Source organism: Ranitomeya imitator, chromosome 7 (assembly GCF_032444005.1).
Source record: "Ranitomeya imitator isolate aRanImi1 chromosome 7, aRanImi1.pri, whole genome shotgun sequence".
In the NCBI taxonomy this organism is placed as follows: domain Eukaryota; kingdom Metazoa; phylum Chordata; class Amphibia; order Anura; family Dendrobatidae; genus Ranitomeya; species Ranitomeya imitator.
The window spans coordinates 72286643-72305171 of record NC_091288.1 but is presented as its reverse complement, the minus strand read 5'-3'; the positions used below and the strand labels follow the sequence as shown (position 1 = coordinate 72305171).

General features: G+C 41.1%; 1 protein-coding gene across 28 annotated transcripts in view; it reads left to right on the top strand.

Annotated features, from left to right (window-relative positions):
* UNC80 (unc-80 homolog, NALCN channel complex subunit) overlaps positions 1-18529 on the top strand; it is a 256402-nt gene that overhangs the window by 82179 nt on the left and 155694 nt on the right. For 19 of the 28 annotated variants that reach the window (XM_069733446.1, XM_069733439.1, XM_069733450.1 and 16 more), the window contains 3 exons: positions 4232-4404; positions 8777-8989; positions 14640-14811. In XM_069733446.1, coding sequence (XP_069589547.1) covers positions 4232-4404; positions 8777-8989; positions 14640-14811 — 558 coding nt within the window. The remainder of the gene's footprint in view (positions 1-4231; positions 4405-8776; positions 8990-14639; positions 14812-18529) is intronic. The other 9 variants (XM_069733457.1, XM_069733451.1, XM_069733449.1 and 6 more) reach the window with 1 other exon arrangement.

Below are 18529 nucleotides of genomic sequence, written 5' to 3'. Positions count from 1 at the left end.
TCTCAGCAGTCTGCTGTGTACGTTGCTTAATTATTACACATGGTAAGTTAAAATGATCATTGTCATAAGCTATAAAGATTCTCATTTTGGCAGATGATGGTTGTGATGGAGCTGACCTCAGGACAATGCCTTTGGCTGCATTCCATCTCTGTCTCTCTGCTCTTGTGGTGCTGTGCTGTGTGAAGCGTTGGAATCTGCTGGACATTTTTTCCTTTAGCCATATTTTCCATCAGGCCAATATTTGTGCAAAGGATATAAGGAATAAAATGCAACCTAAACCTCAAGAAATAGGATGGACCAGCTGATTCCAATGCATTGTTAAGATAACTGCAATATATATCTTCATTGCTATTGTCATTTTCAATATTGTTGGGTTATGTGTACATTGTGAAAAAGACCTCATTATTGAATTAATCAACTAACAGGTCTGTTACAGGGTACTAAAATGGTAGTCTCACTCACATTAGTTTTTCTATGTACAAAGGTAGATTCTATATTCTCATAATGTGTAGAAAATGCATTTACAAGAAATGAAGTTTACACGACTGTCCCTTGACTTTTAGAGTATTCTCAAATTGTCTTTTGAGCAACTCAGATCTATACAATCTCTTTTCTTTCTTGTTGCTTAGGGAGCTGTTGCCCCTCCTTGAATGACAGTTCTAATCTAAGAGCTCTATCTTGCTACAAGGCATACATGGTCTGTCCATGTTTGTTCTGAGTCTACACTATTATCACTATATATACATATAGAGATAACAAGACCTTTAGGGTACCGTCACACTATAACATTTCGATCGCTACGACGGTACGATTCGTGACGTTCCAGCGATATCGTTACAATATCGCTGTGTCTGACACGCAGCAGCGATCAGGGATCCTGCTGAGAATCGTACGTCGTAGCAGATCGTATGGAACTTTCTTTCATCGCTGGATCTCCCGCTGTCATCGCTAGATCTAAGCGGTCCTGCGCTTAGTTACCCGATGTTTACCCTGGTTACCCAGGGACCTCGGCATCGTTGGTCGCTGGAGAGCTGTCTGTGTGACAGCTCCCCAGCGACCACACTACGATTTACCTACGATCACGGCCAGGTCGTATCGCTGGTCGTGATCGTAGGTAAATCGTATAGTGTGACGGTACCCTAAAACAAGTACAGGATCAAGAAAGTTAGAAGAATGATTAGGAAAACTGCTTTTGGAAGCTGACAACAGTGGGGGACTAGTGATTTTACAGGACTGATAACAGCTAAGGCCTCTTTCACACTTCAGTCTTTTGGCGTCAGTCACTACCGACATAGTGACGGATTGACGGATCCGTCACAATTGTTGCGAAAACGGTTCTAACGGATCCGGTTGTTTGACGGATCCGTTACTTGGGGGTTGTCTGGGAGAAGTATCTACTTTTTGGAGCATGCGCAATTGAAAAAACGGATTGGGGCGACGGATCCGCCGAAAAAACGGTTGTGGCGGATCCGTCGCCCATAGGCGCCCATTCTATGGAATGGTGGACGCGACGGATCCGTCGCGATCCGCCATTTCGGCGTTGACAAAAAACGTTCCAATGTCCGTCTATTTTCAGAAAACGTCCGCCAAATTTCGACGGATCCGTCGCATGGCGGATGGAACGGACGACCATCCGTCACAATCCGTCACTAATGTAAGTCCATGGGAAAATAACGGATCCGTCAAAAAAAAAATGACGGATCCGTTATTTGAGGAAAATGGCGGTTTTAGACTGACGCCAAAAGACTGAAGTGTGAAAGAGGCCTTAGGAGTTGAGAAGAAAGAGGATGAGCAGCTAACTGCTGTAAATAAATCAATGGGCTGGAAAGAGATGACTGGGATGTTAGGAGTTAACCCTTCTCTCAAATCTAACTGCTAACTACACACATTCGGCCAGTCTCTGGAGGCCAAGCTTTTTGGAATCAAGCTCTACACTATGTAAAATAAAAGCTTTCGCAGTAGCAGAATGATAGCAAATCAATTGCAAACTTGTTTATTTGCATGCTGTCTATCTAACTAAAGCAACTTAATAACACGAGAATACCCCTTTAAAGGGAACCTGTCACCCCCCCCCCCAGGCGTTTGAAACTAAAAGAGCCACCTTGTGCAGCAGTAATGCTGCATTCTGACAAGGTGGCTCTTTTAGTTATTGGTGCTGTAAATGCAGAAATAATCCATTTTGTAATTTGTCCAAAATACCGGTCTTCAGTCCTGGAGGCAGGTCTTTCTCCCCCCTGCTGCAGATGCCTCACAGCCATCACTCAAGTCTTGGCACCGGGCGCCACCTCCTCAACACTGTTTTGAAATCTGCCGGTGCCTGCACTCTTTTGTCATGCCTGAGCGCTGCCCGTCTGTCCTCATATGCAGTCTCGCTGACTGCGCCTGTGCGGCCGCCCTGCTTGTGAATCCCAGCCCCTCAGTGTCTTATGATTTATTCACACTGCGAGGCTGGGATTCCTTGGCATGCGCACTGTGTGTCTAAGCCACTCACCCAGATAACACATTGTGAGGGTAACAGACTACGTTAATAATTTATGGGATCAACAACAGTCAATATCTTATAGTACAGACCCAGCAGGTACATAAGATGGTGAAAATGACAGAGTCTCACCCTTCGGCTTGCTCTCTGGGAATTGGAACATCTGGGACTTTAGGACTTCCAGGGCCAACTACCCCACCCGGCTTTTGGCAGGCACCCACAGAGAGGAGGTAGTGGCAAACTTAGAAAGCTGACATTGACGTATGTGGCCAGGTGACCTGATTTTCCCAGCCTGAGTTCTCCAAACGTTTCCGTGAGTTCAGTGATGGCCAGTGGATCAAATCTGTATTCCTGTGATTGAAGTCATGGCGCCTTGGCTGCTGTCCTTTAGAGTCTCTATATCAGTGTTCCCCAACTCTAGTCCTCAAGAGCCACCAACAGGTTGTGTTTTCAGGATTTCCTTAGTATGGTGATGGAATTGTAGCCTGTCTAGATGATGGAATTCTCACCTGGGCAATACTAAGGAAATCCTGAAAACATGACCCATTCATGGCTCTTGAGGACCGAACTTTGCGAACACTGCTCTATATAGAAGGAGAGAAGTCCTTTTTTTATACCCACAGGTGTCCTTGAGGCTATTATCCACAGGTTTGGGGTGAGGTCTGAAGAGGTCATTGTTTAATTGTTCGAGTGTTCAATTAGTCTGCATATTTTGTCCTTCAATGCTTACAGAACAACAAGCTGCATGAACTGATATAATAGGTAGTCAGTAGGCATTCTCCAAAGTAACAAACATCAATTGTTCAATTAACCTGTGCTGTTGTCCCTTAAGGATAGAAGAACAATTAGCTGCTATGACTGATACAATAGGTAGTCAGCATCCATTCAACAAATCAACAAACATCAATTCAGTCTACAACAACAGTCAACTTTCAGGCTTATATGAACAATAACTTGTGTCTTTTAACCTGCTGAATAATATTTCTGGAATAATTAAACATAAATGCTGTGTCATCACAATTATTATGAATCATATGGATGTAAGCCAGAAATGGTGGTAATAGTTAATCTGGTTATTAACACTTTTTAATATATTTATTTTGAAATACCTTTATATATTTGTATATTTTATTTCTGTAGTCTCCATCTGCTATTTTTCCACAAATATATAATCCATTAGCTAGTTAAAGACTATTACGTAAAATGTGTTTATTTAGTCAAGATGAATATTTTAAAATAGTATTGTTGATGAGCAGATAAGCTAAACCCAACACTATTCCTCCCTAGTGAATATATATTAGGAACACGAGTTAATTACATGTGCTTCATTTTAAGCCAAACTGACATTAGAATAATGTATTAATTTACTTAAGATATTCCACACTCTGATCTAGATATACAACAATTATGTTGATTATTGTATGTTACTAGTAATGATTTAATTGTATTATTATACAAGCAGATTTATACAGAACTGATAATTATCTGACTTGTTTCCATATTCCATTTACATGTTTAAAAAATAAAATTCTAATGCAGAGGTGTGTGGAATACCTTGCAAGATCATTGTCTGTACATGTCACCATAATATGCTGGGTGTTGTGGGTGATACCACCATGTTCGCTTAGCATCAGACCACACATTAGAATAGAGCGATGGGGTAATCTAATGTAATGGAGTTCTCAAATGGCTCTTTTATTTGTGAGATCTTGTGCTCTTCCCCCTCTTTCTTCCTACTTTTGCCTTCTTCAGGATGTCACAGCTTTGATGACCATGGTGCCACCAATCAGGAATCTGGGAAAGGCAAAAATGTGGTCAACTTGGGAGCAATAAGACAAGGGATGAAACGGTTCCAGTTCTTGCTTAACTGCTGTGAACCAGGAACTATACCTGATGCCTCTATTTTGGCTGCAGCTTTAGATTTGGTAAGCAAGAATCTAGGTCTCTGAACCTTGAATTTACAGATCAGCGGTTCCTTCAGATATATAAACCTAAGCGGTAACTATCTTCTTTTTAAATTTTGCATGAGATCTCTCTTTTGCTTCTTAATATACTTGTTTTCTATTTTCTGTAAAAAATTTTAATTCTATGGGAGGTGGAGCCGCATATTCATTACTGTAATGAGCGGTACCATGTGACCACTCACTACAGGTAGAAGCTGTCAGCGCTGGCGAAAAGACGTGCAGGGACCACACCAGGAGCAGGTGAGTATAATTAGACAACCCCAGCTCCCCCTCCCCTGCTAACCCCTCGGTATGACTCGAGTATAAGCCGAGAGGGGGACTTTCAGCCCCAAAAAATGGGCTGAAAATCTCGGCTTATACTCAAGTATATATGGTAGTATGAAATATTCATTACTCTTTTCTGTTGTCTGTTTTATGTAATATATACAGCTCTGGCAAAAATTAAGAAACCAACACATCAAAACCCTGTCATGGGCAGCCCAATCTCCAGACCTGAACCCCGTTGAAAACCTTTGGAATGTAATCAAGAGGATGATGGATAGTCTCAAGCCATCAAACAACAACAAAGAAGAACTGCTTACATTTTTGCGCCAGGAGCAGTGTGAAAGACTGGTGGAAAGCATGCCAAGACGCATGCCAAGACGCATGAAAGCTGTCATTAAAAATCATGGTTATTCCACAAAATATTGATTTCTGAACTCTTCCTGAGTTAAAACATTAGTATTGTTGTTTCTAAATGATTATGAACTTGTTTTCTTTGCATTATTTGAGATCTGAAAGCACTGTTTTTTTTAATTTTGACCATTTTTGTTTGTCAGAAGTTTATAGAATAAAAGAACAATTTACATTTTACTCAAAAATATACCGTACCTATGAAGAGAAAAATTAGACAAACTGAACAATTTGCAGTGGTCTCTTAATTTTTGCCAGAGCTGTATGTTATATGTAACAAGTCCAATGTACAAGGAAAATACAGTTAATATTAATAATATGTTTAAAAGAAGTAAGCATTAAATAATAGCAAAGGAAAAGAGGAATAACAACCAAAGGGACATTCAGTGTGTTTTATACATAAAAATCATAAATCATCTAAATCCAGGAACATGTAACCGAAGTTATGATTAACAGAATATAGTAAATCTACATATTGAAGTAGCAGGGGAACAAGGCTGAGGACCAATAACTAGGACGATTATTAATATATATTAGGATTATATGCAAAATAGAATGTAACATGAAATGTATCCCTGTTTCTGCCCTCTTAACCTGCTTTGGATATTGAATTATGCAACCCTCCAGTTTAGCAATCGATATTTGGCAAACTTTTTTCATCATTGACTTGCAATTTGTGGTTACTTTCAGCTTTCCATCGTCTGGTTCATTCCTCTCCATTTGTGATTTGTTTCTGTGTCCTGTGATTCCATCTCTATCCATTATCTCATATCTTCATCTTTTCCTTGTCTCTTCTTCAACCACCAGGTAAGATAAAACAAATAGGCCATTGCAAGGAGGCAGAATGTTTTTTTTCTTACATGCACAGGTCACATCACTGATGACTGAATTACATTTATATAGAGTGTAGCTTCGGTGTATATACAGAGAAACTTTTAACTGATATGCTTTAAAGAGGATCTTTCATTGGATGTTTTCATTGAAATTGAGCACCTCTCCTAACTAATGTCCTCAGATCCACTGATTCTAGAACAGGTTTTCTTTTTTTCTCTGTGAACCTCTGTTTCAAAGTTATGCCCCCCCCCCCAGGAATAAATAATGCCTTATATGAAATATTTCCCTATAATCAACTATGCTTACACTGCGGGTCTTCTATGTAGGCATTTTCTTTTTCTCCTCTATGATGCTGGCCAATCAAAACACAGCTGCATCATAGAGGGAAAAGGCAAAAAAAATCAAGAAGGTCAAAGCTGCAGCCTATCTTAATGTGTTCTCATTAGTCGATATTTGTCTCACCTGACCACACTGAGAACTCTGCAGTTGCTGTGTCCCTTCCTTCTATTGGAGCGAGCACCAGAGCGAAGGAGAACAGCGGAACTCCACCTGTAACACAGTCTGGTCAGCACTAACTCTCTGCTGCTCTCATGTGCTAAACTATACTTTAGAACTAGATGCAAAAGCTATTAATTAGGTGAGGCTGGCCATATAGTTTTGGGCTGAATCCTCAGAGTGTATGTGTTATCACTAGGAAGGGGCGGGTAAAGCCACTGCCAGAAACTTTGTTCTCCCTGTGAACAAAAGAATTGAGTAGTTGAAATGCAACTGCCTGATTCTTTTCACTATTGAGATCTGAGATCAGGTGAGAATTTGGAGCTCTCATGGACATTAGGGGCCAGGCCAGCCCTGACAAAATCAGTGGATTCTAAGCATATACAGTACATCTAATCATTTAGCAGCTTAAAGAAGACCTCGTATCAGTTATAAGATAAACATAAAAGTGACTGTAGATTAAATTATAATACTTTTCTCATGGATGTATCATTAACAAATTAGATGATTTCTCAGTATTATAGAGAATCAGATTTTACTTTCATTTACCAAAATCAAGCGTAAAATCTATTGAGATTCTCTTTTCTGAGGGTGACAATGTGATTGAGAGAATTTGTCCTGTTTTAACATTTTGTAGCCTCCCCGGGAGTCTATAGAATACAATGGGAGAAGTTTTTTTTTTATTCATAAATTTACCAAAAGAGCATCACAGACATGGTAATTTAATTCAGTAAACCACCCCAAATGACAGTGAATCAGTGAAAATCGAGCCTGAACTTTACACTGTATATTGTCAGCTGTGAAGAAAGATGTTTCTGGCTATTATACAGCCTAGATAAGGGAGGAGGACAGTGCTGCTTGTAAAGGGTTAATCTGCCGGAGAAGAAATACACTTACTATCTTAATCTGAGTCTCACACTGCATAGTTTACACTAGGCTCCGATAGGACAGGATTTACCTCTGTTGCTGTTTCTAGCTTCCTCCTTCTCCCGCAATACACAGGAATCCATCTTACATTGCCTCATTATGATAACTGTTATGAAAGGCAATTCAGTACTACAATGGACATAGCGGTCAGAGCACATACAGTGATCTGACAATAACCCAAAATCATAGAACGAGCTCTGAGACGTGGGAACTCTGCAGACCGCAATCCCTAATCCTCTCCAAACAACACTAGAGGCAGCCGTGGATTGCGCCTAACTCTGCCCATGCAACTCGGCACAGCCTGAGAAACTAACTAGCCTGAAGATAGAAAATAAGCCTACCTTGCCTCAGAGAAATACCCCAAAGGAAAAAGCAGCCCCCCACATATAATGACTGTGAGTTAAGATGAAAAGACAAACGTAGAGATGAAATAGATTCAGCAAAGTGAGGCCCGACTTTCTTAACAGATCGAGGATAGAAAAGGTAACTTAGCGGTCTACACAAAACCCTAAAGAAAACCACGCAAAGGGGGCAAAAAGACCCTCCGTACCGAACTAACGGCACGGAGGTACACCCTTTGCGTCCCAGAGCTTCCAGCAACAAATTAGACAAGCTGGACAGAAAAAATAGCAAACAAATAGCAAAGAAGAACTTAGCTATGCAGAGCAGCAGGCCACAGGAATGATCCAGGGAAAAGCAAGTCCAACACTGGAACATTGACAGGAAGCCAGGATCAAAGCATTAGGTGGAGTTAAGTAGAGAAGCACCTAACGACCTCACCAGATCACCTGAGGGAGGAAACTCAGAAGCCGCAGTACCACTTCCCTCCACCAACAGAAGCTCACAGAGAGAACCAGCCGAAGTACCACTTGTGACCACAGGAGGGAGCTCTGCCACAGAATTCACAACAGATAACATTCAGCATTCACTGTCCACAAAATTGTATCTTACATGAAGTTCCTTCCATCACTAAATAGGAAGTGAACATCAAGAAATAGAGGCTTGCAGACCTCAATGTCCTTAGAAATGTTTTTGTCTGGTTTCAAGTAGGATTTCCTATTCATGAAATGTTCATTCACTATTCTACAAAGTCATAAACATCCAATTATTTCCCACTTCCTAAAATATTAAAAATGGAACTTTATTAGAAGTCCAAACAGCAATTGACTGCAATATTATTGCGACTTATTAATTGACATACATGATTCACACGAAACAACAAATTCTGAGACTGCAAAAGGATACAAGTGCAGCCATTATTCAGTGATGTATAATGTGGACCATATGCTACTTAGACTTTTTCTGAATGCTGTTTACATTTAAAATACCTATAGCTTTATATCCTACAACATCGGTTTGTTTTAACAGCTTTGACATTCTCTTAATGTTCTTCTGCCTGTGGTAGGAAGCTCCTGTTGTGGCCAGGGCAGCTCTTTTTCTGGAATGTGCCCGCTTTGTACACCGATGTAATCGGGGAAATTGGCCTGAATGGATGAAAGGACATCATGTGAACATTGCCAAAAAAGGCCTGTCACGAGGGCGTTCCCCTATTGTGGGCAATAAACGAAACCAGAAGCTGCAGTGGAATGCAGCCAAGCTCTTCTACCAATGGGGAGATGTAAGTTGGTATTTTTAGTTGCTGCTTTTTCTATCCAGACAGTTCAATCTCTGGTAAGTTTACACATGCTTTACTATATAATTAAACAGGACCGGTGTCCACCAGCGGTGGGTTTGTGTAGCAGTGCCTGGTTTACACTGCCGGGCAGTAGACGAGGAAACAGAAACAAAACACCGGCGATATTGAAAGACAGAGGATTATATGCCGGAAAATAAGACTCAGGCTGTGTGCACACGTTCCGGATTTTTTGCGTTTTTTCGCCCAAAAGGCGATAAAACCGCGAAAAAAACGCATCCATTAAGCATCCTATTAATAGAATGCAATCCGCAATTTTTGTGCACATGTTGCGTTTTTGTCCGCAAAAAAAAACCACATTGCAGTAAAAAACGCAGCATGTTCATTAATTTTGCAGATTTTTTGCGTTTTTGCAGCTACAGTATATATTGCATTGGGGAAGCTCCGGAAAAAAACGCGAGAAATCCGCGATAAAAACGCGCAAAAAATACATGCGGATTTCCTGCGGAAAAAGTCCAATTTGGGTCAGGAAATTTCTGCAAAGATTCCTGACGTGTGCACATAGCCTAACGGTTCTTGTAATGATAATAGTAATAATAGGTACAAGGAGAGATAGCTGTAGCAGCTGTTTGTTCCCAGTAAAGTGGAGCCGAGTTTGTTGTGTTGAGCTCTTCCTTCAGTTTAACTGATTCATCTTCCTCTGGATCCGGGCAAGTCTCATTCCCACTTTCAAAGTTGAGAGATTCCTGGTACCACCACGTTGTTTTCTCTCTCAGGTTAGAGGTGCTCGGAGAGAAATACCTGGCTGAGTGATGCGACTTTTTCCTTCTGATACAGTCCTGGTGATCAATCTTGCGGTAACCTGGCGCTAACTTCTCCCTTGAAGCCGTTCATTTGCCAGTCTCTCATTCTTAGGACACAAATATTGTCCTGCCTGACTTTCACAGGCACGAGGATTCCTTTTCAATTCCTGAACCGACACACTTCTTGTTTATTGTTCAAAACCAACACCCAGCAAGCGGCAGGGAAGAAAGGACTAGTCCAAGTGCACACACATCTGAAGGGAGCATTATCTCTTAGTCACTGTGTAATTCAGTTCTTAGCAGGGACTGACGTCCTGCAGGCCTATCCACTTAAAGACAGCCATCCTCAGCCTTGCATTTTTGGGTCTTTTCCGGTCCGAGGTGGGCTCCAAACATGAGCTTCTTTGCCAATTTTTCTTCAAACACTTCCAGTGATTACTACTTGCCACCTTGCCTCTAAGGCAGCAGGCTGTTGCCACTTGCGGCTTAGAACAGCTCCTCAAACTTCCAACCTATCCCTCTGGCACAGAATGGACTTCATCTCTGCATCTAGGTCAGCATTTTCTTCCTTGCGAGTACTTTTCTCTGACCTACTCAGCCTTTCTCTTGCTGCAATCCGGCATTTTCATCTTGTACTCAACCCTATTCTTCATTTGTCCTCCCTAGTGACTTGAGTAGAGAGCTAGCCTCCCGATTTGACTGAGCCACTACTGGGGGAGTGAATTTGCGTAAGTCCGAAATTTCCTCTTCTTCCAGGTTTTTATCGAGTTTCCTTTTTCAGACTTTCGAAGGTTACCCTTGACAGGCCATCAACGTTGGTGTTTTCCGTGGCAGCAGATCGAGCAGTCAGCTACCCAACACTGTTTCAGGGTTCTCAGCTTGGCAGTGTCCAGATGGGCAAGGGGATTGTTGTCAGTCCACACAAGGATCTTGGCCCCTGCCAGGTATTCCACAAACTTCTCCATCATGGCCCACACCAGGGCAAAGATTTCCAGTTGGAAGGAGCTGCAGTTGTGGGTTTTTCACTCCATATCCCAAAGGGACCTACTGGCATAGGTTATAACCCTTTTGTGCTGGTCCTGTGTCAGCGAACGGACTGCCCCAAATCCATAGAGATTGCTATCAGTGTATAAGAGGAACAGACTATTGAAATCTGCATAAGCCATGATGGGGGCCAATGTCAGTGCTTCTTTTAGGGTCTGGAAGGCCTCCTCCTGCTTCTGTTCCCAGGGTATGCGTTTACTTTTGGGCACCTCAGCTGTCCCTCTTAGCAGCTCGTTCAGTGGGCCCGCTATTTTTTAGTCTTTGATGAACCGCCGATAGTACCTGGCCAATCCAAGGAATTCTTTCAACTTTCACAGGGTTATGGGTGCTGGCCATTGTTGTATCGCAGCTACTTTGTCTTGGGAAGGTAGGACTCTGTCCCTGGACAACTTATGGCCGAGGTACTCAATTTCCTTCTTGAAAAGATGACACTTCTTTGGCTTTGGTCCTGTAATCACCCGAGTACCTGCCCGAGTTTGTTCAGGTGTTCCTAAAAGGTAGCAGAGTACACAATGATATCATCCAAGTATATCAGAATAGCTGTACAGTTCAGGTTGCCCAGGCATTTCTCCATCAACCGCTGGAATGTAACCGGTGCATTGGATAGTCCGAATGGCATTCTGTTAAATTCAAACAGTTGGAAGTATGAACGATGTCTTTGCCTTGTCTTTTTCTGCCACCAGTACCTGCCAGTGCCCGAAAGCTAGATCCAGAGTGGAGAAGTATTTAGCTTTCCCTAGGGCCATTGAGGACTCTTCGATGCGGAGCTGGGGGTATGAGTCTCAGATGGTGCACGCATTCAACCACTAGTAATCCATGCAAAAACTAATGGTTCCATCCTTCTTCTTGACAAGCATCACTGGGGTTGTCCATGGACTCTGACTACTTTGCACCACTCCGGAATCCAACATCTTGTTTCAGCAAGGTCTTCACCTTCTGGTACAGCTTGGGAGGTATCTGTCAATGTCTTTCTCCGATCGGAGAAGTGTTCCCCGTCGGTATCTCATGAGTGATGGCATCTGTGTAGCCAAAGTCGTCAGCATGGCGGGCAAACGTGGCTTGATTTTCCCACATCATTGCTTCAACTGCTTATGTACGATCCGGATCGAGAGCCTTCACATCCATCCCCATTTGGGCCAATATGGCTCGCCAATTCCATTCTAGGGTCAGACTGCATCATATACCAGGACCCGGGTCACTTTTTTCCGACTCAGCACTTTGCTTCAATGTAGGTACACACGAGCCAGCTCCACTCCTGGGGTTCAGCAGACTTCTCTCTGTCCCACATTCACGGCTCTGATGGATACTCATCCATTATGGACCACTGCTAATGTATGAACTACCAGAGCATTCTGGCCCACTGGTTTGATGACCACCTCCATACCTTCAAGGTTGAGGAAGGTTCCCACAGACAGTGACACGATGGTCTCCCTTCAAGGAGGGAGGGTGAGGGATACCCTTCCCGGCACTTGGATAACTCCCACAGACTGGTGTACATGGACATTCAGCCACACGACCCCCCTGACAGGGATCAGTTGCTGATTAGCCACTGTTGCCTGGATCAATGTCTCTGGCTCTGGCTTGGCCACCGCTTGAAAGTAATGATTGACGTACGACTCAGGAATGGTCATTACCTGTGACCCGGTATCCACTAAGCAGTACAGTGGGATACCTTCAAACTCAGCTCGCAGGATGGGACACTGTGCAACCAGATGTTCAAAGTTGTGCTGGGTGGTTTGTCCTTCTACCGCCCCCACAATACACCCCATTGATGTGCAAGCCGTAAGTTTAACAGCGGTTCTGGATGTCCTTGCAAATCACTCCAACACCCTCTGGTCCCCAACCTCTTTTCCATTTGAGTCTACTTTTCTTGCATAACATTCAAGGAACTCTGCATATCTTGTATTACTCTGATGAGAGCCTTTTCATTCTTTACTCCCCCATGGTTGTGATGGACTGTGTCCGTTCCACTCCAGGAGCATAGGTTTCTTCTTTTCATTGGGCCACCATCTCTGCCAATATTTGTTGAAAGCTTAAGGCAGAATCCACTGTAACTCGCTCATGCATGACCTACCTCAGGGGAGTACTGTAGAGTCCTAGGATAAATTGTTCTTGTAGTATCCAGTCCACAGATCCTATGCCGCTTACTCCATCTGTCTATATTTTATATTTCTGCTGGTACGTTCTATAATGCCGTGGCATCTTGGGAGACCACTTCCCGCTGCAGCCGGTAGAAGAACTTGCCCAGAGGTGCCGATTGCAGGAAGATGTTTCTGTGGACCTCAACCTCCAGGGCGACCAGAGCAATCTCCACTTGTAGCTCTGGGTTGACATTATAAATCTTAGCAACACTACACAATCTGGCCAACCTGGGGGACAGTGGCATATTCTAGCCATCAAATTTGGGCAGCATGCTAAACAATGTGCTCATAGGGAGGGTCTTTGAAGAGATTCAACCATTGCCTGTGGTACTGACATTAACAACACCACCACTGCACTTAGCCACCTTTATCTCTGTGACCATACCCTGCTCACAGCGCCACTTATAGCAATGCCTGAATGACACCACCATAAAAATGACAGAAATGACGATTGTTGATGGGCTCACACTATTTGGCAAAATTCTGTGCAAAGCGTCTCACAAATATTTTTCCTAATGTTCAAAAAGCCATTTTGCTATTCATATTTCATGTATTTCATAGTCGACATGCTTTGGCACGATAGAGTGCAACCTTTTTTTGCATATTGAATGACACCACCAGGCAGGACTCAAATATGGTACAGTAGACAAGGAGGCAGAAACAAAACACCGGCTTCATTGCAAGACAGAGGATTATACGCCGGAAAATAAGACTAACATTTCTTGTAATGATAATAGCAATAATAGATACAAGGAGAGATAGCTGGAGTGTGTCACACAAACTGCGCTCCATTTATAGCAATGCAAACAGTATAAACAATTTCCACAAAACTACTCTCTTCTATCTTCTGACCTGGCTTCCGTTAATGAGGCCACGCTGCTACAGTATCCTAGCTAAAGAAGCCAGCTCTACACCATAACACAGTTGAACACCAGTCTCACAGTTCTGTAGTGCTTAGAAGAAAGTCTAGTAGCTGCTGGTTGGTCCCGATAAAGTGGAGCCGAGTTTGTTGTGCTGAGCTCTTTGTTGGGGTTAACTGATTCATCTTCTTCTGGCTCTGGGCAAGTCTTGTTCCCACTTTCAATGTTGAAAGATTACTGGTACCACAGAGTTGTTTCCTCTCTCAGCTTACAGATGCTTGAGGAGAAATACCCTGGCTGTGCGATGAGACTCTTTTCTTCTGACATGGTCCTGGTGATCAATCCTCTGGTAACTGGGCACTTCTCCTTTGAAGCTGTTAGTTAATTTACCAGTCTCTCATTGTTAGGACATGCTTATTATCCTGCCTGTCTCTCACAGGCAAGAGGCTCCCTCTTCACTTCTTGAACCAACACACTTCCTGCTTCTTGTTCAAAACCAACACACAGCAAATTGCAGGGGGAAAAGAATTAGTCCATGTGCACACAAATTTGAGGAGAGTATTGTCTCTTAAAGTTACAGTGTAATTCAGTTCTTAGCAGGGCTGACCCCCTACATTTGCATAACATCTATGTGAATAAAGGGTAAAATAATAATTAGAAGCAAGTAGTATTCTTGCCATCATATTGTATGAGTTTCCATGTGCCATTACTTTGGTTACTAATAATCTATAATTAGGGATTTTATTTTTGTATATTTATTAGACGCATATAATTAATCATTTTTCAGGTGATAGGCGCCCGCCTTAATGAGATATGTCACAGTGAGAGTGAAAGTCCTGCCAATCTGCTGGGACTTATCTATGATGAAGAAACCAAGAGAAGGCTGAGAAAAGAGGATGAGGAAGAAGACTTTTTAGATGACAGTAAGGAGAATCCCTTTACTACAAGAAACCCCGCTTGTAAGGAACTCTGCTTTAGGAGCACTCTATTTTCTTTTTTTCTCTTGATAATTCTTGCTTGGATATTTTAGACAGGTTTATCACCTGTTCGTTGCATCTCACATCCAATCTGCCATCCATGTTTTTTATGCTGGGTCAGGAAGTAATTAAGAAAAGGCTAATGAGGCCAGGGACTCTTGACTTAGTATAAAGGCCCTGGAATGGCTAGATTGTAATGAGTGACCAAGATGCAGGTGGCAATCCTACACACAGGCTGTATGCACAGAACTTTTTGCACGTGCCTTTGGTAGACAGAGTAATAGAGGCGGCCCCAAAGTTTATCCTTGGATATCATACTGAGGTAAAGTTTTCTAAACTCTTTTATCTATCTATGCTGATTTCTCATGTATAAACTAGAAAAGCAACTGGAAATTGTTGGGTTTATAGAAAACAAAAAGAATAGATCATCATGTCACGTAGATGAGCTTCAAAAACTATGGTCTTAACCATAACTTCTTACAATCTAGTAGGCTATAACCCCATTTTTTTACCCAACAATCTTGGCTACTTTTAAAGAAGAGTTTGCCCCCAAAATTAGATTGAAGAGCTATATAAAAATTGCTCTACAATGTTTCTGTGATCTTTATTTCTCAAACAAAACGGAATAAAGATTGCAATGTAAATTATCCATAGCTTCTGCATTCCCCTAACCTGAAGTGCAGCATCTGTTTGTGTCCGGATGGGTCTATACTGTGTGCCTTATTGCTCTGTGGAAAATACTATGTTATACGTCTTCAAGGCTCTTTTTTTCTGTGCAGTCTGTCTCCACATATCTCCAAGGAATTATGTTTCAAAATTTTAATCTTCTTGACCAAAAATGTTATCATAAAAACATGCAAAATAATAATCCAAAAAAAACAAAAACCTGAACATAAAAGTAAAACAATAAAGAATAAACAAAAATATAATAATATCCATAATACCTTGGCCATATGTGTGCTAACAGGTCAACGTATCTGATTAGAAAATGTGCTAAATGTCACTATTTTCTAGTTAGCATTGATTTCTAGATTGAAATAAAAAGCTTATGCAATGTTACAACACAAGGTTTGTGCTTACTTTAACTGACAAAATAATTTATTGGCTTTCAACCCAAAAAAAATCCAAAAATGAATAAGTATGAACCAGATGTTTTATCAAATTTTCATCATTCCTTTATCCAAGAAGTATCGTTTCTCCTTGCGGAGAGTGACATGATAAGCATGTCGAGGTGAGGAGACTTAAAGCCGCAATGCTCCTCTGGGAAATATGCAAATTGTCTCTTCAGAGAGGAAGAGGACTAGAACTCTAGTGCCACCTATTCACCTATTGGAAGTAGCAATCCTAACAGTCAATGTTGACCCTTTAACGAGCCTTGTCACATGACTATTATCCTAAGTCATGTGACAAGGCTCGTTAAAAACATGACTATTATCCTAAGTCATGTGACAAGGCTCGTTAAAGGGTCAACATTGACTGTTAGGATTGCTACTTCCAATAGGTGGCACTAGAGTTCTAGTCTTCTGCAATTTGCATCATTCCTTTAGTAACACTTCAAATAATGTGTTGCTTTTTCATATTATATACATTTACTGGCCTAGCAGTTAAAAATTATTTTTAAAGGGCTCATATGGGTTTTAGAAATCCAAGATACTTACTGTCACTGATTCTCCATAGTTCCTGTTATGACATATGCCAAGTTCAAGATTGTTTTCGTCACTGGTTCCCTTTCCACACGGTAGAAAATAGCAGAAAACACCCACTCAATCATTGATCCATCTAGTATTCCAGCACTCTTCCACATGGGAGGCAGAAATTTCAGGCATTATATTTATATTACTGGTAGAAATGCAGAATATCTGAATTTTGTGCTAAAAGTTACAAATTAATCGCAGCATTAACATTTTATGTCAAATAGCTTTCTATAGATATCCTAGGAAAACACAACCTTGGCTTAACTATAAAAACACTGGATTTTCTCTAATTTCACTATATTTTCTCTGCTGAAATGTGATCCCCAAACATTGATCTCACAGTCTATAACTGCAAAATGAAGAGGGTACTGCAGTAGGAGCATGTTGGTGTTCTATGATTTGCACCATATATTCTGGTTGTGTTGGACTCAAATTGTATGGGCCTACCAAAGGAAGTCATTATAAAGGCTCACCACCCTCCCATCAATGTAGAGCAAGTGCATGTCAACAATTTTATATGCAAATAGCGTCAACAAAATCGAATAGTCTGCTTCTCAGTAAGTAAATAATTGGCTACAAAATTGCCTCTAAATGGAGTAATCTTCTATTGGGTCTTTGAGGCATATTACGATGTCAGACACTGAGCTCACTAGAAGATATCCGGTATTTGGATATATGAGTCAGTTTCTGTGTTCTGAGAATATCTATCAAATAAATACTTAACATTGATAGGTCAAATTAAAAAAAACTTCATAAACTGCTATACTAGAACATGACGATAACAATTAAAAGCAAACATCTGGATCATTCAAAAATTCACAATTTGAAATGATAAAATACATATGAAATGAAAAAACTTGACATTTTGTTGTAGTTAAAGTGACCATTATATGCTCATTATGTTGTCCATGTAATGGCTTTTTATGTTTATTATGTTTCTGTGAGAATATATGTCAGATATGCAACCAGACCAGTCCTGCAACATATATGATCTCCTACTGTCTAGATTGAGGCAATAGAAGTTATTGATGTTTTGTTGTCAAATCTGGACCTAATTTGTATTTTTGTAAGTGATTTAAAAAGATAACTAGGTACACAATTTGGTTGCATTTTTCTGAATTATTAATATTGCTTTTTTTCTCTAGAGGATTTTCTATAGAATATTGCATGCAGATTACATGTTATTATTTCCTGTTTGCATGCTCTTTATTGCAACATGTTGAAAAGCTGGCTTTTCCAACCAATTATAAAAAGTAAAAAGCAACTGTTTTATATTAAATAACTTTAAGAAATACAATCATCACTGCATGGCAGCTTTTACTTAATGGCCATCACCAAGATAATTAAATATTTTTTTTCTTTAATAAGGATCTCAATAGCACATATGTGAAAATGAATACTTGGCCATTTGTGGATACTTCATATGTCACAAGTAGAGATGGTCAGATCAATTTGCAGGACGCCGGGCCATAGGCCAGGTCTGTAGTCTCTAGCTCATGGACTAGAGTCCTGCAAATCAATCTGCCCATCACTAACCACAGGATTTTGCTCTTCTTAAGTCTTGCTCTAAAGAGAAAGCTGCCCCCAGACTGATCCACCTTCTTGACCTCAAACATGTGCAGAAAGTTTCCAAATCTGGCGATTCCTTTCAGGCTTTCTGCATAGCTTGTGTTTCCCACGAGACCCTCTTTTTTCACCAAAAATATTTTTTAAACTTACCTAATAATTATTTTTCAATTTCTTTTCTGGGAGAAAATGGGGTGCATTTATGGTTATAGGAAACATTCAAGACAGATGAACATTTCAGTTAATTTTAAAATTATCAGAGACCATAGGTCAAAACATTGAGCATCCTTGTACCTTTCGTCCTCATCCACCCTTCAAAATTCACATAGCAGCTTATTTGTCTGTATTAGACTTCTTTTACACTTGCCGTTTTTTTTGCGTCCCGTTTTTGCGGTCCTTTTTTTGCTGGCTGTATCACCGAAATTTTCAAGGTCTGACAC